The 23985-nt window shown below is 48.8% G+C and overlaps 1 protein-coding gene across 40 annotated transcripts in view; it reads right to left on the bottom strand.

Annotated features, from left to right (window-relative positions):
* Nucleotides 1–23985, bottom strand: part of NCAM1 (neural cell adhesion molecule 1) — a 330666-nt gene that overhangs the window by 30746 nt on the left and 275935 nt on the right. For 7 of the 40 annotated variants that reach the window (XM_021062804.2, XM_021062816.2, XM_021062805.2 and 4 more), the window contains exons 8-13: nucleotides 23791–23933; nucleotides 12760–12910; nucleotides 12261–12445; nucleotides 11804–11900; nucleotides 11085–11255; nucleotides 9346–9477 (exon numbers count right to left, since the gene is read on the bottom strand). In XM_021062804.2, coding sequence (XP_020918463.1) covers nucleotides 9346–9477; nucleotides 11085–11255; nucleotides 11804–11900; nucleotides 12261–12445; nucleotides 12760–12910; nucleotides 23791–23933 — 879 coding nt within the window. Of the gene's footprint in view, nucleotides 1–1998; nucleotides 2041–3648; nucleotides 3697–8125; nucleotides 8141–9313; nucleotides 9478–11084; nucleotides 11256–11803; nucleotides 11901–12260; nucleotides 12446–12759; nucleotides 12911–17369; nucleotides 17400–23790; nucleotides 23934–23985 lie in introns of all 40 variants that reach the window. The other 33 variants (XM_021062794.2, XM_084976058.1, XM_084976054.1 and 30 more) reach the window with 8 other exon arrangements.

Here is a 23985-nt window from a genome sequence, read left to right as displayed (position 1 = left end):
GGGGCGGTCCCGTGCCACTGTGAGCTGAGAGAGCATTTGCTTCTCACTCTCTGACGCTGCACAGGGTCTGGCGCATTCCAACCAAGGGTGCCTGCAGGGACTGTACACACTGAGCAGTTGTGCTTTGATGTTTAGGATCCCTATTCATTCATAATTACAGATGGATCAAAACACACACACACACACACACACACACACACACAAGCAGAAACAGGAGGCATTCTTTATCGTCAACCCTATTGACTGACTGATGATCGATGGATTTTCGTCTTCTTCCAGCTACCCTGCTATTAGTTCCACAGCAATTCACACGTGTTACAGTCTGCTTTCCGGTTGAGAAATACATTCATGCTAAATATGCACTGCTGCCCAATCGTGACTGTCTTTCCTTTATCCCAGGATCCACTGGGACCTACAATTTGGGTCAGTAATCAAGTGGTTCAAAACAAACAAAAAGACTCAAACTTCTTCTCTTTGGATGTCATTTTCTCTATGGGAAGATATGCTTAGGTTTAAAAATTAAACACACATCAGGGAAGAAACACCTAATTCCTCCTTAAGGAAAAATCTGGATCCAAGATTAGGTTTTACTTCCAGAGAAGACCAACCAAAGACACCATACATATAACCCGAGATGTGCAAATGCATTGTGTAGCCTTTTCCTGCTATGCTCGGCACACACACTCACCCAAGCTGCAAAGGGCTGGAGCATGACTGTCAGCAGAAGAAAGGGTGCTGTTAGTTTCATTCCTTTTCCAAATGCAAAGAAACCCATCACCTGAATTCAACCCATGCGAGCCCAGTTCATTGTCGCCTGTTGTGCTCTGCTGACAATGAAACCTCAAAAGCCCCAAGAATTAAAATGCACTGCAGCACACACACAGAGAGAACACCAAGAAAGCAGACCCTTAGCTATGTTCTGCAGTAGAAAAAAGAACCATTTCATGCAACGCGCAGAAACTCTTTTCTTCTCTGTTCAATTATGGATCAGAAATTATGGATCCTTGGCCCAGGGAGTGGAGTGGGAATTGTACTTGGCTGTTCTTGCTTTCTACCCTCTGCTCTGACCACTTTAATGAGATGCATGTCATTTCTTCCTGCGTACTTAGAAATGTTCCAAAATCTAAAACCTGCACACAGCGGTGGACACGTACACGCTCCGGTTGACTTGTCAGGAGGTCTAAGCCCCCTTCGGTAGAGCATTATAAAGACTAGCTGCGAACATGTTACACGTTGTGATAAAGTGTCATTTTTCCACGATGGAAAAGATGGTACAGTTTGGTCCTGACTCTACCATCAGGAGATGAATTCCAGAACTTTCAGCTGGATTCTCAGCACACAAACTTGAGAGAATCTAGTTATGCTTTTTCAGGCTATCACTTTTCTAGCAGAAAGGGGGTGGCTTGGGAGGACAGAAGCCCCTCTCCTTCCCCTGAGGGCTGGAGGTCCACACTTCCTCGCTCTGCAGGAAGCAAAGAAGGCGTGTCTTTAGGGAGCCAGGACTTCCTCTTTCCTCACCCTGCACCTGTCCCCGGGCAGCCAGCATCTCCTCTTCTTTCCCTTGTTCTTCATCTTTCAGCTATACTATTTTGGCCTGTGTGTGTGTGTGTGTGTGTGTGTGTGTGTGTGTGTGTGTGTGTGTGTATGGACGCTTCAGAGAGGGAGAGGCAACATGAGCTGGAAAGAAATGCTCTCCTTTTGTCTCCCTGGCGTTTCTCTTATCCTTTTCCATTTTTAACTTGTGGATAAGTGTGGAAGAGTCTCCCCATGCACAGAGTTTTCTTCAAAGAAGCACCCCAGTTTTGGGTGGGGCAGGGTCCGTTCTCTTGGCCAGGCAGACAGCATGCTTAGGGAACCACGCCAGGCCAGGTGCCTCCGTGCAGGCACAACTGTTGCTTTTAACATCGGGGGAACCAGGATGGCACCTGACCCAGGACTTGGCTCTGCAACAGGCAGCAGTTGGGCCCAGGGCCTAGGGTAGCTAAGCTCGGTACTCACTAGACGGTTCTGTGGTTGGGAAGGCAGGAAGAGGCCGGGTTGCTATGGAAACATGGACAGAAAGGGCACAGAAAGGGGGGAGAATGGAGATAAATTTATACATAAATAAAATAATAAGTATATACATATATGCGTGTGTGTATATATATATTAAGGCATTATTATAAAGAAAAAAAGAGATGGTGGAGGTATCCTCTCATTTCCTCCTTCCCTGACTTATCAATACTAGCATAGTTATTTTAAAGAGATTATCAGAGATTTTGCTGACAAGTTACTCTCACGCAGCAAAAATTAACACAACCCTCATTTATTTCTACTATGAATTCTGGCTACTACGTGCTGGGCACTGTGTTTTGTGTTTCTCCTACTTCGTCCTTCCTCTTCACAAATGCCTACAAGGTAGGCAGAAGCTGTCCTTCCTTTGGGAGATAGGAAGTCTGAGGTTCGGGGAGGTGGGGGGACATTCATTCAAGGTCACGGAGTTGGGCACGGAAGCAGCAGAGCAGGGATTTGAACCTGGCCCGCAAGCCTGCATTCTTGCTGCCATACTCCACTGCCTGGAAAGCAGTACATGGGGTGGTGGATCTGTTTTCAAATCACACAGATGCCACAAAGGGCTCTGAGCTTGGGGCTCGAGTCCCCCCCCCCCACCCTGAGGCTGCACTGAAGATGCAGGGCTTCTGATGAGCCAAGGGGATGCAGCCAACCAGGTGGCCCTGTCTGCTGCATGATTTGCTGCCCTGGGCACATGCTGGCATGACATCCCGGGTCTCACTTTGCTCTTTCCCCCAGAGAGCTGGGCTCAAAACCCCAGACAGTGGGAGGCCTGGGTCTCTCCCTGCCCCCGAGCAGGACTCACGGGAACAAAAGAACAGGGCAGCCCTATGAGATAAGATGGTAAAGGGAGCAAGTAAGCAGGGTGGCAGAGCCTGAGGCCCACCTGGTGACATCACTGCCAGGCTTGGTGGCACTGCTTCCCTCCCCCCCACCCCCGGGTGGGAAAACAGCAGGGTAACAGTTGGGTTTGTTGGTAGTTGAGGGATGTGGCGGGGGTGGGGGGGGCGACTACTTCTCCGGTTTTATAAAGGAGAAAAACAAGGCTCCCTTGCAAAGGGTCACATCATTTGCCTAAGTGCCCGCTGCCAGGCACATCTGCAAGCAGACACCGTTTCTTTCCAGCAAATATTTATGAGAAATATGCATTTATGGAGAAAGCCAAAGCTACAGGCCTCACTATCTAATTTCAATGTCTGAATCCAACTGTGCCAATTAAAATGAAGGGTAAAAACACAACACCCCAAACGTTTCTTAGGACCCTGCAGAATCGACATTTTTCTCGGCACACTTCTTTGGCTTCTCCAAATATTGAGGCTGCTAACAAAACCCGAGGTCAGGACCGGGGCTGGAACAGCAGGGTATTCTGTCCAGGGCAATGCTGCCCGCTCGTCCCCTCTCTGGGGGAGAGCTGGCTCCCCTGAATCTGAGTGGCCCTGTGCCTACTGCTCTTCTCATTGGCTCCTCTAGGCCTCGGTGCTGCTCTCCACCAGCAGAGCCGAATGATCACCTGGTGGAGGAGCTAACATCACGCAGCCCCACCGTGGCTGGCAGAAAGCGACCTGCAGAGAGATGGGTGAAGAAAATGATACTCACTATCTGGGTGAGAGAATGGAACTGGGGTGGAGGAGCTAGCTGGAGCCGCTGAGGAAAGAAAAATGAAGGTGAGCAAAAAAGGGGGAAAGGAGATCACCGAGGCACACAGATCCAGAAGGAAGACGACAGAAGAGACACGTCGGGGGTGTCAGTGGGCGAGGCTGAAACGAGTTACAGTGGGAGGAAAAGCTCCATGCGGGAGAACAGGTGGCTGTGACCCCGCAGAGAGCAGGGCTCTGTGACTTCAAAACCCTACATCTGTGCGCCTGCCAAGGCCCGCGGTTCAGGTAAGGGGCTGGGCCAGGAACAGCTGCAGAGGCCGCCAACCCTGCCTGAAAACAAATAGCCAGTTCAGCAGGACCAGCTGCCTCCATAGGAGCCGATAGTGGGAGGGGAGGGAACCTGGACCCAGCTTAAGGTGAACCAGGAGAAAAGGAGAACGTGACTTTGGCTCTGGCGTGACAGATCACTTGGTCGGTTTGTACGGAGGCACAGACCTGCACGACGGCACCTACTTAGAGCAAAACCCCTGTGCCTCACTCTCTGATTTCAACGTCCCAATGAAACAGAAACCACCACCCATGTTTGTGACATGGTGAGGTCAGGCTGGTATCACAGCCACCACTGCCCTCCAAACCCACAAAACGTGACTGTCTGCTGTGTGTACAGAGAGCAAAGCAAAGTAACATCCAGCATTCTTCTTGCCCTCCAAGAAAAAGGGGACACTGAAGGGACTGGGACGAACCAAGCACTGCTAGTGAACTTCCTGCACGGAGCACCTTTACGAATGGTGCTTCCAAGATGTTCTGGACACTGAATGGATCTTTGGTCTTTTGTTGGCAAATATGCAAGTTGTCCCATCAACCATCGCAAAACTCAGGCTCCTTTAAGAGCTACCTAAAAATTTGGAACCACAGCCATCGTGTCGCCGACACTGCCTTGATGCTCATGGTTCAGTCTTTCTTTTACCTTCCAGATGAGGGCCCCCTCAATAAGCCATGCGAGTACAAGGCCACTGGAATCAGAGTAAAGATAGGCTACTGACTCATCATGGTTTTGTGGCCTGGATAATGTGGGCCAAAGTGTTTTTTCTCTTTTATTTTCAGGCTTGAATTGTCTGCATGATTGTCCCTATTATTCTGGCAAATTCTGAGGTTTTATGTGCTTGAACCACCATATATTCCAACGCATTTAACCTCTGCTTGCTCTGTGTCATCTAGGGGGTGAAATGTGAAAACCAAAATCTCAAGATGCCTCTTTTTTAAAAAAGTAGAGACTTGGAGTTCCTGCTGTAGTGCAGCAGGTGAAGGATCTGGTGCTGTCTATGCAGACAGCTCAGGGGGCTGCTGAGGCGCCAGTTTGATCCAAGTCAGGTGCAGTGGGTTAAGGATTTGGCGTAGGTCACCGCTCAGGCTGGGATTTGATCCCTGGCCTGGGAACTTCCATATGCCATGGATGCATCCATTAAAAAAAGGGGGGGGGGAGTAGAGACTCACTTAAAATCTTTATACCCTGAAAGAAGTTGACTTTTTTGCTTCCTGGTACAGAAGCAAGTGAAGAAGTAACATTCAGGCAATGACTTTCTGAAGGTGTGTGCTTCAATCATGGAGGAAGAGTCATAACAAATTGTCACCTCATTTCTCTAAGGTTCAGCATCCTGGATAGGGAAGCAATCCCTCCTGGCACACACAGGGGTCATGAGCTTTCCACCTAAGGGCTTCTTGACAGCACACAGACGCCTCTTAAAAATACACAAAACAGGGACGTTTCCCCAGGTTGGAGGTCTGTGTGTCTGTTTGGAGCCACAGCTTCCTTTGTCTTCATGGAAACCCAGGAAACTCCTAACAGGTAAGCCGTTCTAATCGGATGGCCCCAAGCAGGGGTCCTTGAGATATTTGTGACCTTGGCTGACTTCACCTGCTCATCCCTCCTTTGACATATTCATACCCCAAATGTGGAGGAGTCTATCAAGGAACCATGAAAGCAACCCTAGTATTGAAACACTTCAATGGATTTTGAGTGATGAGCTAGTGGAAGTGTACTGCCTCTCAATCTCCTAGGGCCGGCAGCACCGACTCTGTCCAGGGTGCCACCTCCTGCTGGCCCTGAATGGTCTCCTCCTGGGAACTGAGGGTGTACCCAGGACCCACCTCTCGTGCTGCGGGACCAGGCTGTGCACCCGCGCCCCTAGCGGCACAGAAGGGGAATGCACTGTCCGAGGGCGAGCTGAGCCAGCGTCAGAAACCAAACCCCGGGTTCTTGGGCTCCGTGTAAGCCCACAGCTAAGCTGATTTTAAGTTCAGACAAAGACTAGTGTTGATTTCAAGGAATGGGAGTGAGGCGTCAGAGAAGGTCCTTCCTAAAACCTGTCCTCACTTTCTACCAGCAGTTAAGAGCGTTTTGTCCCGGCAGTGGGAAAGGCTGGCATCTTCCCTCCACCTGTGTCCGTCTTCAGGATAGTCGAGGCACAAGAGGGTAGCCCTTGGGCTAGGCCCTCACGTCGGCACCTCTAGGAGCGAAAGACGGTAACGCCCAGTTTTAGAGAGTGCATAATGTTCCCACGGGGGTGCCACCTCTTGCCCTGCTCAGGTTCTCGAAAAAGTCGTGTTCGTCTCTAAGATTGTGCCCTGTTCTCTTCCTCTCAGAGAAGTTTGCCTTTTATTATTATTATTTTTTATGGCCACAACCATGGCATGTGGAATTTCCCAGGCCAGGGATCGAACCCACGCCACAACAGTGACGATGGCTTTTTAATTCTTCAAACTGTAACTTTATTAGGTGATTGAGAACACTGACTTTTCAGGCCATTCACAACGCCTGCTGCTCAATCATCCACAATCGACTTGGAATGCAGAACTGACCCCACCAGTTTCCAAACGACTTCTGAGAATCTGGGTTAATGATCCATGTTCATACTGGCAGACAACAAGCCACAAAATCTAGAGGTCTCCTTAAAAAAAAATTTAACACTGACTTTTAAAACACAGTATCTGCCATATGAATTCTCACCATAACAAAGGCTGGGCTGGCAATGAATGAACACTGCTTAGGACCCTTGAAGTTCAAGCCTCAGGACTCAAGCCCCCGTTACTGGTCAGAGACTCAGAAGGAGGCCCCGACCCAGCCGTTCCATCCGTAATGGAACCACGCCGGCCTTCACTTACTGATAAAATCCGGAGGAGCAGAAGCCTGAAGACCAGGTTAGAGATCCAAAAGGAAGATGCCCTCACGCCCAGGGCGCCTCCTTTGAGTGCCCTCAGGGCTGAGCAGAGCCGCTGTCAGTCCTACCTGACAACCTCACCCCCTGCCCCACCCACTCCTTCCAGAATCACTTCATTCAGGAACCAACTCTGCTGATACAGTGGATTTAGCACTTGCTCAAAATCTCAGAACGCCTACACCATGTTACTTTGTTTCTGCTGTTGCTGCAGGATTTCTGAATACACGTGAAAAAGATAAGCTTCCCCAAGTGCCTTGCAAGAGCTAGGGGCTTTGGATGAGAAGAGCGTGCAGCTTCCCAAATACCTTTTCTCCAGGTGACTTCCCTCCACGATACCGAGCTTAACTTGAGAAGAAGCTGGGTCTCGGCGGACGTGAATCGTGGGGCTGTCTACGCCGGCTGAGACCAGGCCGTCGTTCTGCTCCCAGAGCAGCAGGCCTGCTTCCTGTTAGCCCTGCTCCAGGGCCCGCTACTGACAGCTCCCACGCTTAGGGTGTCCTGCTCGGGGACAATCATCCCCTTTCTGCGATCTCGGCAGCAGAGTTACTAAGTAGCTGGTCAGTCTTCCCCAAAGTGAAAATTCGTGCTGCAGTAACCTAGTGCTAAAGCACAGAGGTGACCAGAACTGGGGGTTTAACTGCCCTGAAGGATGTGTCCCCGAGTTCACCTAAGTTCCAGCTGCTTTTTATTTACAACCGCAGCTGCTGCACGGGGTCTCCCACCCCAGCCTCCCAGAGCTTCCCAGCTACCACCCTGACAGGCAGGAAGGCGAGGGCAGTGAGTCCAGTTATTTTACCTCCTAGAAGCAAATGGGAAAATCCTTCCGGGTTCTTTTGCCCATGAAGAGATAGATTTTGGATAGAGGGCTGCTGGGCTCTGGTCACTTTTCTGGCACCCTGGCTAAAGGTGAAGCAGTGCTATAGCCTACTCTCCAGAGGCCCTGCGCAGACCTCTGCCGTGCTCGGCGCAGCAAACGTTGCCACAGGGTGATCGTCAAACACAGGAATTAATAAATAAACACAATTTCCAAAGACACAGAAATCGCATGCTCTAAAACAGGACGAGTGTTAGCCTCTTGGAGGAACCTACGGACATTAACGAGAGCACAACTAAACTAAGGTCAGTGTGGTTAGGGCCTGGACGGTACCATCTACTTCAGCCTCTAGGGGACAAAGGGGACCGGAACTAAATTACAAACTAGAACTAGCAGATGTTAAGGCTATAGAAACAGGTAATGAGGTATGAAGAGGCACTTACGTGGAGGAGGGCTATCTGCACATCCCATGGATGGAACACAGACGAAAAGAAAAGACAAGAGACAGACCCAAGAAAAAAAATAAGATGTAAAAGAAATGAATAGGATCCACAGAACACACGGAGCTGGAAACTCAAATTATCAAATTACTTCAAATCCAGAAAGAAGCAATTCCTGTAGGAGGAAGAGGAGACCGGCTCTCTACTTCTGGGAAGAGGTAAGGGGGTCACTTTGCAGGTCTCTGGCTTCAGAGAGAAGAAAGCAAAGGATTCCCCCATGTGGTTTTTTTTTTTTTTTCTCCCACACCTGTGGCATCCGGAAGTTCTCTGGGGTAAGGGATCGAACCTGTGCCACAGCAGTGATAATGCTGGGTCCTTAACCCGCTACACCACCAGGGAACTCCCCTGTGTGCTTTTTAATCCCTGGGTCAGAGAGGGCCCGGGATGCTCTGGGAGTCTGTGCTACAGCATCTTCTGCAGCTGGATGCGCTCCCCATCCTCCCAGAGCCAGTCTGCAGAGGCTGGGATTACAACAGGGCTTGACCAGAGCCTGGCCGTGTGTGGGGACGGAGGGAAAAGAATGGCAGGCCTGGTTTAAGGAGAGAGGGTGTGCCGAGGCGGACAGAGATACGACCCCGAACGGGACCCTGAGGAAGGGGCTCTCCTGACAGAGGCTGTGAGGGGGCGAAATCCCAGCTGTGTTCCTGGTGCGGGAAGGCAGGAGCAGCAGGGATGTCAGCGGCCTCAGCCGTTCCCCCTCCTTTGCCTTGTGGGGTTTTACTCCTGCTTATATATCCTACAGTGTCTCCATTTTTCTATATAACTTCCTATCTCTGCTGCATCAAAAATCCCACAACTAATTACAGCAACTGTTGCCGCCTTTGCCGTCTTCCTCCAAGTCACCGGTGCTTAGGGCCTTTGTGACTAAAAGCACATCTCCCACCGCCCCCGCAACGCTGCCCTGATTCTTCCCGATGCCTTAATAACGTGTGTTGGTGGTTATTCTAACAAGCCAGACTGCTCCTAGGACAGTGTCACCCAGCCCTCCGAGAGAGAGAGGACAAAGGGGGATCAGCCACCACTGAGGGCCAGAGACCTAGGAGGTGGGACCACCGTGAGCGAGGCATCTGAAAGACAAAAAGCTGTCATCTGAAGCATGGATGGGCCAGCTCAGGGTCCCCCCGCCCCTACGGGGAAGAGGCTGAGTAGCCGGCTTTACTTACGGACTGGCTGCGTCTTGAACTCGGAGGCGGCGCTGATCTCGCCTAGGCCCTTGCCGTTGAGGGCCGCCAGTCGGACCGCGTACATCGTCTCGGGCTTCAGGCCCACGATGGTGACAAGGCCCTCCAGGCTGGCTGTGGGGAGAACAGGAAACGGGGTCACAACGGAGGAAAAGCCCTGGTGGAAAACAGCATGGCTGGCCTGCAAAAAAATCAATCTAGAACTATCGCTTGATTCAGCAACTCCACTCCTGGGTCTCTGCAGCACAGAAAGGAAGGCAGGGACTAGAAGTGCTATTTGCACACTCATGGTCACAGCAGCACTGCTACAACAGCTGAAATGTGGAAACCACCCACGTGCTTGCTGACAGATGAATGGATGGAGACAACGTGGTCCGTACACACAATGGAATATTACTCAGCTTTAAAGAGGAATGACATTCTGACACAGCCCGGATGCACCGAGGACATCATGCTATGTGAAATAAGTCAGACGTAAAAGGACACATACTATACTGTTTCACTTGTGTGAAGTATCCAGAATAGTCAACTATACAGACAGCAAGGAGAATGGGCGGTTGCCAGGGGCTGGGGAAAGGGGATGGGGAGTTAGTGTTTAACGGATCTTGAGTTTAGGATGATGAAAACGTTCTGGTGATGGACCACTGGTGGTGATGGCTGTACCACAGGTGACTGTACTTAATGCTGCTGAACTGTACCCCTAACAATGGTTAAAATCCTAATTTCACCACAATATAAAAAAGTTAACCAAGAAAAAAAGCCTGTTGGACAGATGGTAACATGGGATCAACCTGCCATAAAGGTGGTATGAGATTTCAGAGGGAAGTCGGGGAGGGACAAGGGTTGTGTTCTTCTAGCTCTAATCCTGATGGCCTGGAAAGTTCTCCCAGCCACCCGCCCCCGGTCCCCCAAGCAGAATGAGTGATGGCAGCTCCCTAGCAGGATGGCTTCTCAGTGAAACTGGGTCAGAAGGTGTCTCTGAATTGCCATGACCCCATGACCTGGTCCGTTCCCAATCCTACCTTCATTTCCAGGATTAAAAACTTCTACAGAAACAAAACCGACTTCACCGAGTTATTCCAATTAAACCCCAAAGGGAGAGTTAGATAAATATATTCCATCTTCAAGGAAAGATGATCTGGGCTCAGAAACTTGGAACTGCCGTCATCCAAGCGTCATTTTTCAAATCTTTGGTTTGAAAATGTATCAGAGGATTGATTTAAGAGCAGCCCTGACTTGCTGTCTCTGCTGACTTGGTTAACATCATAATTACACGGCAGTCCCTAAATACACTCAAGCAGGACTGGGTGGAGAGAACCCGCAGCACATGGAACCCAAATACTCAGAGCAGGAGTGGTCCTGACTGCTTGGGTTGTGTCGGCACCTAAGCAGGGCTTCTGCTTGGCCTGTGCTGAGGTGGCTGCGTCCGTCCTGGCACAGTCATGAGAACCAGGCTCTGAAGTACCCGGGGCAGAGGGCCAATGACTCTACGTGAGATGTGGCCACAACCTAATTCTTTGGGGACAGTGACAGTCCTGCAGGATAGGAACATGGACAGGACGGCAGGCGGTGGCATCTGGCATCTCCCAGCAGTGGAGACTGGTGTGTACCCTACCTGCTGGGCAGTCAGGGTGCTGGGATCTGGTGACGGTAAGCCATGAGTGTGCGCCCAGGGGCCCAAAGGCATCGGTCTAAAGGAACCTGGACTCTTCCCAACTTACCTTCTTTGGCATCATACCACTTGGAGTGCCAGACTTCCTCGCCCACTGCTCTCCACTCGGCCTTGTACTTGAGGATGGGCACCCCGCCTGTGGCCTCTGGCTCATCAAACTGCACCTGCGCTGTGCTGGAGTATGGCTCCACCTGGTCGATGGACGGTGAGGATGGGGTGTCTGTGGGGGGGGACACACAGGGAGACCCAGGTGAGCCCGATGTGGCCCAGGACCTAACTCCCAATCATGAAACACGTCTCCCTCCTTCCTTTTGCTTTTTAAAAATATTTTAAAAATTATAGTTGATTTGCAATGTTGTACCCATTTCTGCTATACAGCAAAGTGACCCAATCATACATATAAAATACACATTACTTTTCATATATATATATATACATACACACATTCCCTTTCTTATATTATCTTCCATCATGGTCTATCCCGAGAGCCTGGACACAGTTCCCTGGGCTGTACACGAGGACCTCATTGCTTAGCCATTCTAAATGTAATAGTTCATTTCTTTTCTCTTGGGAATCTGGTCGCCTGGCCCAGCCCCCAATGTAATTCTCTCCCAACATGCGTCATGTTCAGGTCTTCAAGCCCCCACAGCACCCAGCCTCCTGGCCTCTGGCTGCTGACCCTCCCTCTTCCCCACTCTCCCATCTTCACAGAAGGTCATGACATGGGCCGGCATGGGCGAGGGTGGTGCAGTCGTAAGGGGCTCGCACCTGCTTGGACAAGGATGAATTCCAGGGACTCCTGTCCAATGCGGTTCACGGCAGTACAGTTGTAGTTTCCAAAATCATTTTCAGAGTCCGGGGTCACCTTCAGAAAGGAAGAGCTTTGGGGTTACAAATGTCCCACTGGACGGCCACAACCTCAGACCCTCATTTATCATTGAATTAAACTCGTAAAGCATAGAACCAGTAAAGCTCCAGCCCAGCCTTAACCCAGAGGGAAGAACAGAAAAGGGGCTCATTGGAGAGGCATGCTGTACCCCACCCTAGACCCCGGTTTAGCTCTGGGAGAGACAGGGGGCCCGCGGAGGCTGTCTTCCCAGGCCACTGGCTGCCCTGCTCAGGACGTGCCAGAGAAGCAAGCGAGGAGCGGTCAGGTGCACACAGGAGCCTGGTCACAGTCAGACTGCGCCTCCTCCCACCGCCCCCCCTAGCTTGGCAGGCTTACCTCCAGATAGCTGGCCGATGGGGTGTTGTAGATCTTGATGTTGCTATAGTTGGAGCTGGGCAACAGCTGCCCATCGCGGAACCATGAGATTGTGGCGCTGGGGTAGGCAAACACCTCGCAGGTGATATTCACCTGGTTCCCCTCCCACGTGTACACAGCCACAGGGCCCTGCAGCTTGGGGGCATCTGCAAAGAAGGACAACGACTCTCAGAGAACTGCCACTGTGCTGGAGCCCTCCACACCCAGTCTCCTGGCACTGGGAAGGCGGGTGTGCCTTGAAGCAGAGCCAGGGCCGGGGTGAGGGGTGGGGTTGGGCAGCAGAGGTTGGGGCTGCCTCCCACAGCTGCACCGGGAGACATGCAGACTTGTAAGAAGCCTAGGGATGGCCTTGGGGACATAGCTTTGACATAGCCGAAGGCAGGTCCCGGCCGCTGATTCCCTCTGTCATCCAGACCCTGCCCGGCCCTCCCCGCCCCCGTCTTCCCACTGTTTCCCTCACATTGCACTTCGAGGTACATGGACTGGGAGTCCTGGCCGATGGTGTTGCTGGCCGTGCAGACGTACTCCCCAGCGTCCGTGTACTGGATGCTCTTCAGGGTCAGTGACGACACGCGGGCGTGGCTGCGCACCACCATGTGCCCGTCCAGGGTCTGCGGGGAGGGAGGGACCATCAGAGCCCGAGGCGGGGCGGGGCCGGGAGACCAGGCCACCGCTGTCTGACCCCAGCCTCACCCCTCTCTCCTCTCTGTGCCAACATCTAAGCCTTGCTTTAGGTACCAATTGGTGGGAGGCTCCAGAGAGCACCGTGGGAACTTGGGTGTATCCCAGACAGAAGGTGGGACTCCGTCTAGTCAAGTGGCCTGGCCTATGTGCCAGGACTGGCTTGGGCAGAACACCCAAGGCCCTCAAGGTGACTTGGGTTGGCACGTCTAAGATGTAAGCCAAAGCCTGGCCAGCAGGTACTGCAGCTGCTACAGCCCCTGCCTCGTGAGATTCTGGAACACCTGCACTCCCATCCTTTCCTTCCAGCCCCTGCCTGGCTGGCCATTCCTTGGTGTGTGTACGCATAATAAGATGTTCGAATGTGCCAGATGTAAGGAATTATACAGGAAATCCATAGTTCTACAGATGCCTCACTTTCCTGGATGTCTAAAAGTAAAATACTTTCACTCCAAAGAGTCCAACCATCTAGGGCTGAGGAGCTGTGAGCTCGAAGCGAGGGGAACTGGGTCCCTTCTTCCCAGGACAATGGGACAGAGGATCCCAGGCAGATCCGGGACCCTGGACACCACTGTCTCCATCTTCCAGCCTTTGTGGCTAAAATTGGCTTCCTGAGTCTCTGGAATTACAAAGACTGTCAAACAAGGAATAAGTACACGAGCCCCAGGCAACAGGGCCTGGAGTACTTCCGAGGGGTTTCTAAGTAAGAGGGTTGCTGGCCTAGGAAGACATAGGCATGTGGTGTGAGTACAGCTCCCCAAGAGAGCTGCTCATCTGAAGGAGGAGTCCTGCTCCTCGGAGGCTGGACCACCCTCTAATGTCCAGGCTATGATGTTCTATAGCGACAGGCAGGTGAGTGCTCTGCATATGGCAGCCAGCATCCCATGAGGTCGGGCCTTTGAAGAATCCCTGCCTTCAGGCGCTTTTGAGATACTGGTTTGGAAACTTGAAACCCAACCCTGAACTATCCCACAGAAGCCAGTTTGGGGAGGTTGAAAGCAGGACACCACTGTCTTTGAAAGCCGTCTCAGATCTGCCCCGAGAAGTCCCTCTACCATCACTGGCAGAGCTCATCTACTGCAGTCATTTAAGCTTCATCCCATTTCACATCTGGAAGCCAGAACACAACTGCCAGCCAGGAGACAGAAGAGCCAAACAAAACCACCACGACTTATGGCAGTGAGGGCCACTCCTCTGCGACAGGAATGCCCAGGAGCCCTGGCTCTTGGCTCCCATCAGGCCTATAAATCTGGGAGGCTGACTGGTGGAGAAGCTGCACCCCAGGGGGTGCCACACGTGAGTGGGAAATGACAGACACTTGCGGGCAGGTGTGGCGCAGACAACCAGTCTGCTGAAGATGCTGGAGCCTGGGACCCCTTTTATGATGGGCTGAGAGGGTTGTGCTGGTCTAACGTGGTGGTGATTCTCATATGCCATCCAAAATCCTGACCCATCACCTAAACTAGTGTCATCAGAAGTATGAAGTCACCTCTGCAAGTTATCTCTGAGGGCTGGCCTGCCTGTCACAAGGCAGAGGGCTCAGAGTTCACCAGATAAGCCTCTCTGGTTATCTCAGTGAGAACACAGGTTCTGCACAGAAGGATGCCAGCTGGTGACTGAACTGTCACTCTTTGTCACACAGACAGACCTGTCCTGGGGCCACCACCACACACATGGAAAGCTGCCCAGATCATTTGGAAGTCAAGAGAATTGCCATAGGAAGGATACGGCAGAAAAGGAGCAAAGCAAAGTCCTGCAGGTAAGAGGAGGACTTGCACAAGTGACAACAAGGGGAGGGGGAGGCACAAGCTGTTTTTACTCTAATAATCTAGAAAATGGTCAAAGAGAAGCTCAGGTAATGGTTGCATTGACAGACGTACATTTTGCCCCCTTCTAGATGGTATCTTTGTCTAAATTTCTCTCTGGGGAAATTTTTCTCATTTAATGATGTCAATAGACGGGTAAGGCAGCCTTCACAAATAATTTTCTCTTTTCATTTCATTTCTTTTTTTTTTTTTTTTTGGGGCTGTACCCGAGGCATATGGAAGTTCCCAGCTAGGGGTCGAATTGGAGCTGCAGCTGCAGGGCTATGGCACAGCCACAGCAATGTGGGATCTGAGCCATGTCTTCGACCTACACCACAGATCACAGCAATTCGGGATCCTTAACCCACTGAGTGAGGCCACAGATCAAACCCAAGTCCTCGTGGATACTTGTCAGATTCATCACCGCTGTGCCACAATGGGAACTCCCACACAGAGAATTTTATATGGCGGTGGCTTAGACAGGACTGGTGGTGGGATTATCTGCCAGCTGCCCAGTTCTCCCTCTGGGGAGGCAGGCCGATTCCAGTGTGATTGGACTTTCTCTCTCTGAAATGGTTCACTCTGGCACCTGCACAAGGTCAGAGAGCATCACTCACAAGCCATCTGGGCTACAAGTTGGGCCCCTGGCTCAGACTTATAGAGAAAGCAGATGCACTTTGGGCACGAATAACACAAGACATGGCAAGAAGACTCTGTTTTGCAAAAAAAAAGAAAAAAAAGAAAAAGGAAAAGAAAACATGCAGGGCAGTTATAATCGCTCTTCCCATCAAATTATTTTTGTCTCTCTTCTTGCAGGACAAAGTCCTAAGGCTTTTCAGAGCTGAAAGAATGAAATGGGCCACAATGCAAGCCGCCTTTTGAGCTCGTCGGGACTCACAGTTTTCATCTCTGACTGAGACAAACAGGAGGAGAGGGAATGTCTGAGCCCCACGGACGGCACTGACTTGGAAGACAATTACGTCTAGAGCGAGATAACTTAAGGACACTTCTGCACAATGGCTGGAGTGAGGTGTCTGCTTTCTTGGGACTAAACCAATTACTTCCACCAATAATAATAATTCTCTCAACATCTCCTTAAGGCTCCCTGGCAAATCTCAGCTCCTCTAGCCGGGTCCCAATCTGAGTGATGAGGAAGATGCACAAGACCTGGCAGAATGAGAGGGGAGCTGCTCAGGAGTGGCTGCTAATTAACCCTTCTTTCCTCCCTTCCCCAACACCAATGGGTCCATAACTCTGGGCAATAAAACACCCGGTCTGTGACAGCACTCAGGGACCCCGGGGCCATGGGGGGGAAAATGTTTCTGTGAGAATATACACTTAACTAATCCCTTCAACAAAGAGGAAGGAATGATACAGAGAGCTTATAACGAACTGGATTCAATGTTGGCAGGGTGTTCATGTTCAGAAACTGCAGTTACGTAGCTTATGTCCATTTACGATGTGCCTGGGGACAGGCAGTCGACTTTCAAATATTAAACAGCATGAACTATTTACAGCCATGACCTGCACATGTGAGTTATGTGTTCTGAAATAATTATCATTTCCGAAAGACTAGGAGGCTGGGTTTACCTAATTAAAACACAGTCTATAGGAGTGCCCCTGTCTACACGTATAGTGATACATACACCAAAGTCCCTTCTGGAGGAGACACAAAGGCTACTTTAAAAAAAGTATTTCTAGATTAGATTCTTAAACTCGGTCTAAAGCATCCTGGTTTTTATTTCACTATCTGTCAGTTAATCACACAAATCAGGTGAAAAAGGCTAGGCATGATCCTAAATAGGGTCTCTGGGGTCTAGCAATTAAAATCTAAAGATTAATATTGAGCTTCAGTTTTCCAACGAAGTCCCACATTCCCTAAACTGAAGCAAGGACTCAGAGAAATTTCAAAGGCTAAATGCTACTGGCTTAAACACACACACACACACACACACACACACACACACACACACACACACACGGAGAACCATTTGTGACAAATCATTCTAATCTCATAAATTTAATGCTCTATAAAAGTAACAGAGATGTGTTTAGTAATTTGGGAAAACCAACGAGAGATGTCATTTGCATTGCTTTGAGATGAAATGTGACGTGGTAATTTACCAAGACCAATCATGATAAAATAAGCGAGCAACAAGATGAGTTGAGCTGGAAGGTAAGGGCTGAGTGGGTTTTTAGATCACTAACTCTGTGACTTTATGATCCAGAGCCACATCAGCCAGGTGAGAGTCAAAAAATTTCATCATTTCCAAATGCCTGGCCTGGGAATTGGGGCCATTTATTTTTCTAAGTATAATTACCTGGATGTGATTTTACCAGCACCAGCAAGAGAATAAGATCCAGTTTTAGGAAGTAATGAGGATTTGTTCATCCACTCCCAACACAGCTTGCTTGCTCATCCCAAATGACACTATTGCTAAGTAACGTCTACCACTATTGACCTACTCTTTAATCTAACTCAATTGCTAATTAGTTTTAGCAGTCTGGTTATTAAACTGTAATGGTGAGTTAAACTGTAATGCTTTCAAAACTAAAGACTGGCTAGCGGTCAGGTAAGCTATACCTCTTGCTTCTCTGGTCGAGTCCACGAAGCCTGGAGAGAACAAGATATAAAACACAACAAGAAAGCAGTAAAATTTTACAACATGTTGCTTTAGAGAATTGATGTATCACACTGCATACCGTGCACATGCAGCTTCTTTTTAATTCAGAACTTCTGCCAAGGCCCACTTTCAATGGTGTGTTTATTACCCAATTTAATTTAGGATGTAGCTATGTTCAGCTTTCCCCCCCTTATGCACGTTAATGTATAATTCAAAGCTAAAGGCTTTCCTAATCTTTGGAAGACATACACATGGGTATCAGCAGACTTATTAGGCTGCTCCTGTTCCAAAACATCTTGAATATTCCCTGTAATATTAGGTGACACTACACATTCTTTTATTGGCTGTTCCCACAGCATGTGGACGTTCCGGGGCCAGGGATCAAACCCCTGCTACAGCAGTAACCAGAGCCACAGCAGTGACAACGCTGGATCCTTAACCCACTGAGCCGCCATGGAACTCCACGACCCTACTAGTTTTAACCACACAATCTAGAGATACTCTTAGAGGAAGTTTCCTCCCTTAGATTTTATTGGACAGCAAATATCCTAATGCCATTTTGTGCTCATGCATTTTGTAACTCTTTGCATGCATCCTGTTAAAAAATATATATTTTTTTTAAAAAGAACAAAGAAAGGAGCAGAAGGGTCATTATGAATGAGCAGTCACGCTCTTAAGAACACAGGTCAGGAAGCTTTGAGGAAACAGAAACCGAGTGCTGCGGTAGGTTCTTAAACGCAGGGGGACGCTCAGATGACATGCAGGCTCAGGCGTGCACCATCTTCATCAAACGCGGCGTTCACAAAGTGGTGAGGCACCTCAGGAACACAGGCGTTTGGGTAGCTTCCTACCCACGTCATGATTTTTTAAATTGATCCACCACTGGGGAATCTATTCTGTTCACAGTTTTTTTGAGTTCATGCTGGGAGTCCAAAACATCACACCTGTGTTGTTCTTTTTATTAGATGGCGTGACTGCCTGATGGTCCCTGATGTTCAGATGGAAGAAGGATAGAAAAGACGCCAGAGACACAGCAATGCAATCCGAGGAATGCAAATGAGTTAGCAAACATTTAGGAAGAGTCCACTAAATGCAAGGAGCTTTTGTGACCAGTGAGGATGGAAACGCTGGATGATGTCATATGATGCTGGAGTGAAGAGAAAGCGAGAACAGAGGACCATGCGTGGACCAAAGTCACGGTGGGTCAACACGTCAAACATGGTTGCCGTCTCCACATCACTTAGAAGCTTGTCTGTCACATGCCAGGGCTGCACGAACCAAGAATCTTTTCAGGGACTATAGCCTATGGAGCTGTTGGTTTTCCAGATCTGATTCTTCTTGTGACTCTCCCAACTGACTGTGGTTTTGTGGCTCTTAGAATAACAGGTGCTAGTAACACAAGGCTTCTAGTAGCCTGACCTTGTCAACCCCTGTGCCTGGTGGGGTGGTCAGCTGTGGCATGATCCTGATAATTTTGGGGAAGGTGTGAAGCCCATTTAAAGACAACATGATATGCAAATATACACACTTATAACACAAATGAGGATGTGACTAGTAACGCTCCTCCCTAAGTTGTTGGTTCCAGGTTCTTTTAATGTTCGCGTGTTTTCTCATCTTACACACACATCTGTAGGAATATGTATATAAACTAAAGGAAGTGATACACACGTATTCTAAGTTCTCCCTGTTATACTTTGCCCACATTATGGCTAAACCAGACTTCAACTGCTCAATGCAGGCACCTTTTCCGATGCTTAAGAGAGGGCGCCCAGTTTGTATTGAATGAGGAATTCTTCCTGGTGAAAAAGAAGCTCCATTTTCCAGTGCATCAGCATTTCAAAAGGTCTCTCTTTTTTTGTGGGGACCCCTGTCCACTCAAGATGCAAGGTTCATGAAATGCCTTTCCACTTTTTTCCATCTCTTCTAATCTTAGTTCTTTGCTCCTTTCCTTCTCCTTAGACATGAAGCATTCCCATGCCTTTCTTTCTCAGCCTCTTCAAAGGCACAGTGCTGTTCAAATGACCATATGATGGACTTATTCTGCCGGGACAGAGTATGCTAATCACTGCCCAGGGGTCTCACTCAATTTGTAAATGGCACCGGGACTTGAGCACCACTCACTGTGGGTCTTTAACATACTTGGCAATTTTTAAAATGAGTCTGGAGAGGATGAGTAATAAGACAGTGGATGCACAGACTTACTTTGTAGCCACAGTGTCACAATGACCTCCATACACATGGACCGATGTGACCCACTATAATGTTCAGATTTTTGTGTCAATGTATCAGTGACCACTAAGAAATGGATTAATTTACAGACAGATGATCTCTTCCAATGATCTTAAAATGACCCAAATTTAGCCTAGCTACATCAGTTGTTGAGTGAAATTAACTCAACGAACTGAAGTCTAATTATAATAATCTCAAAAGAGTGACGGGACTAAACCTAGAGACACAGTCAGAGATAGGCTATGACTTTGGGGCTCATTATTCTGGTTTTTTCCTCCTCCCCCCCTTATTTAAATGAAGAACATCAGTGTTCCATTAGAAAGTCACTACAAGTCTTTTCTCCCCTCTTCTCTTAAGGATTAAAACTAGACTCAGCAGCGAAGCAAAAGCTGCTTTAATTAGCTTCTACTGTCACTACCTTTATTAAAGGAAGCATGGAGGCTTCCACAAAAGTCATCAGAATCAGAAGAGAGCCCCGTGGCCCTACGGACTCTACCTTCTGAGCTACGGAACCCCAGGGAAGCTCTGGTGGCATTCTAAGGGCTCTGGACTTGAGCTTGCCCCGGCCACTATCAGTGGCTTGGACCAAGATACTTCCAACAAGCATTCATACAAAGTTGGAAGTGACAACTACTACAGCTGCTAGATGGCAGCTGCATGGGGAAGGCTGAATTGGCTGCCCTTGACTGTTGTGTTTAGAGCAGGGGTCATGCTGACTACTAGACCCCATTACTTTTAACACACATAAAGAACACAGGGGGGTCCACCTTGGTTGAAATGTCCTGAACCGAAAGACCTCTAAGGACAGTTCTGATGAAAGCCAGTCCTGACTGACTGGGAAGATGGACTGAAATGGCTGTTCTCAAGCCGGGGGGTATTTCTGTAAGGAGGTTTTTGATAATCACAGGGATTAGAGGTAGTTACTAACATTTAAAGGGAAGGGATCTGTGATGCTACATGTCTTGCAATGCATAGCACAGTCTCAGTGAAGAGTCTTTCCAAACTGTCACTCTGACCCCCATTGAGAGATACTGGGTTGCAACAAGCAAAACACAAGTTTTTAACAGAAATAAAAAACTCTACATTATTGGTTAAGCCATCAATTGCATAAGAACTGGATAGGGGCTATGTGTGGCTTAAATACAGTTCATGCCAAAAAGACCTGGGCATTTTAAGTTGCCCACAAGCTCAACAGGCGATAAGAGAAGGAGGAAACAGCTAAAGCACTAATGCAACTCTGACTGCACGACCGTGTGCACATCAAGGGGCCAAGAAGGCCTGGAAGTCTGCCTAGGCTACACTGGGTCCCACAAACTTGTAAGGGATGCTCGTGAACAGAAGCTCTCTGGCACAGGATGACTAGGAAGGTGAGGGGTGGAATCTGTAAGATGTGAGTCACAGTGAAAACCAGTGGGTGTGTTCAAGGGCAGAGGTCTGACTAAAGGAAAACCAAAGAGCCAGTTCCCGGCGTTTACACAAAGGGCCGAGTGTGGCAGCGGCAGGGGCAGGGCCTCAGGCCCTCTTGACCCTCAGTGTTGGCCACCTGCCCGGCAGAGGACTGACACTGCCGCCATTCAGGCAGGGGCTGAGCGACTTTTTGGCAGTGATTCTAGATAACCTCCCAAGAAGCCTTCCTTCCAGCCTTTTATGATCCTGGCAGGTTATGTGATCGACTTCTCAGGAACTTTCTTTCCCTCCCGGGTTGACAGAATGGTCTATTCTTCCTGCTTAGCGTGTAACCTAGACTTAAAGGAAAACTGTTTTCTTCCACATCTATAAGTCCATAACTTTAATGACCTTGATACCTAGTATAAATATAATGTAACTTCAGGTGGAGCAGAACGTGAGGAGCAGCTGCCAAAGTAAAAATGAAATCTACTTTCTGGAGTCCAACTGGCTCATAAATAGGCCATCTTTGCTTTCTTCATTTTCAGCCAGTCCCAGTGTAAGATGGCTATCATTTCCGGTTTTTGTTTTTGTTTTTTTTTTGCCACCCCTGGGCATGTGGCGTTTCTGGGCCAAGGATCAGATCTGAGCCGCAGTTGTGACCTACGCCACAGCTGCAGCAATGTCGGATCTGTGCCCGGCCGGGGATCGAACCTGCATGCTGGCATTGCAGAGATGCCTCTGATCCTGTTGTGCCACAGCAGGAACTCCTATCATGCCTTTTTGATGTCAATAGGTAATGAATAGAAATGGCAACTCCTCTATACACAGTTTCTTTTAGGCAAATATGCGGATCTGATGGCTGATTTGGAAGACACTGGCTCACTCATGTTCCAGTAATGTCACCTGAAGGCAGTCCATAGGAAAAGAAAGCACAATATATCTTAGGTGGCCAGGCTTAATTAATGACCTCAGATTGAGACTTATGGTCTGTGCTGATAATTGAATTACACAAAGCCTACCTGGTCTGAGATGGTCTCAGCTGGACACCTGTGGTCTTAATATTTAGGAAGTATGAGGGTACATTAGTGCCTGTTTTTTCATTTTTTTTATTCTGTAAAAATGAGTTCATAGGTACAAGCCAGAAGTGCCCAGCTAGTAAAGGTCCTGAGGCAGGCACAAATCTTAATAACCTTTCTGGTCTAGCTTGGCTGTTGAGCTATTCCTAGAAAGGATATAGAATTTAAAACCATCATTCATCTGGAGAAGCTGTTATTTCTGTCCTTCACTGTAGGTCAAAGATATACCCTGGGTCATTCTGGACAAATCTCCTCTCAAGCCTGATGGAGAAAAATCTGCCAAGCGGCAGCCCGTGGTTTAAGCCCTGAAATGTGCATTCAATTCATGTAACACACATGATGGGAACCGAAATCTGAGCTGAGGGTTTAATTCCAATGCTGATAAAGAAAGTATCCAAGTAAACACCGCATTGCTTAATTCAATTGGTTTTCACAATATCAAACAGCATATGCAAGTTTCAAAAATACTTAGCAGTTCCTCAGTTGAGTTTTTAAGTTGAATTCGACTCTGGAGGTAAAACTTGCACAAAATAATGAGTTTTTTGGGGAACAGCAATTTCTGTTCCTCTTGATTTAGTTTTGTTTTCTATTAATGGGAGAGAAATAGGTTCCTCGATGCAAATCCCAAATTTGGCTCTGGTATTGCTCGCTCTTTTTGGCTTTATTTGAGCCTATCCTCTCTAGGGATTTCCTTCAGGCAGGCAAAAGAGTAAAAGATCTATCATTTTTGACATTCTGGTCAATGTCATCCATTATACATGTCCTTTAAGGCTAAGGCCATTACTCCTGAATAGGTGACAAAGCTTTGGCCAACTAAAATGAAGCCCATTACTACAGGATATATGAAATGAGATTGGAGAAGTGCCATAAGAGGGTTTAGTTGCTTTAAAACCAAGCTTCTTCCTCCTCCTGTCTTTTGGGCCACTCACCCACAAAGAGCTGCAGGACGTGGGGTCACCTCAATTTTTATATATTGCCAATAAGAAAGACAGCTTTCCGGTGGCCTATAAATCCATGTGCTTCAAAGCTAAGTGCCCCCAGTCATCTCAGTTTGCCAGGAAATTTGCTACGATGTTCTTCAAGTCTCAGGGAAGAGAGCTGAAGAGAACCTGAGGTCATCATTATCACATAGAAACTGCTAATTATTTTTGCCTCTAGAACAAAATGATATCCAGATGTGGCCAAGAATACAGGCAGACACGAAGGCAACCAAGCTTTTGTGCATATAGTGCATGTAGAGCATGTATACAGATCACGAGGAAAAGAATGAACAGGCTCGTCTGATCCCTATTGGTTCTGGGAGCCACTTCCGTGGGTGCTCCCGAGATGGTGCTCACATCGCTGGGTGTACCAGGATCTTAATGCTTCCGTGATCCCTCCCGGCACCTTAACCCTGGGCTTGAGAATGACTATCCCTTTCCTCCCCGTAACGTCTAACCTGGCTACACCCCCTGACATCACACCCCTGCAAATCCTTGCAAGGAATTGTGCCCCTTCCATTGCAAGGGGATGCCAGGCAGGCCACAGCCAGGGAAGGCTGGGGGATGGGGGCACCCAGGACCTGGCTGCGGCCTCCGGTAACGGCATCCCAACCTCTGGCGCACCCAAGAGCATGGGGCATAAAGTAGACTCCATTGGCGTTGAGTCCACGCGCCAATGGCCCTGAAACTCTTGGGTGACATTGTACCTTTTCTTCGCTGCTGATGTTTCGGGTGGAAGTTCTCCAGGTGATTGAAGGAATGGGGTCTCCTGAGGCTTCACAGGTAAGAGTGACCTGCTCCTCCAGTTCCATTGCTGTCTGGTTCTCTACGTAAGTGATTTTGGGTTTTGCTGAAAAGACAGAACATTTCTATGAGTATATTGGACTTTTGCGTTTAGCTTT

The sequence above is a fragment of the Sus scrofa genome, chromosome 9 (genome assembly GCF_054392235.1).
Source record: "Sus scrofa isolate SSC_HxYL_T2T_F1_AM1 chromosome 9, Sscrofa_HxYL_maternal_Yorkshire_Landrace_v2.0, whole genome shotgun sequence".
NCBI classification, from domain to species: domain Eukaryota; kingdom Metazoa; phylum Chordata; class Mammalia; order Artiodactyla; family Suidae; genus Sus; species Sus scrofa.
This window is presented reverse-complemented; position numbering and strand designations above follow the sequence as displayed.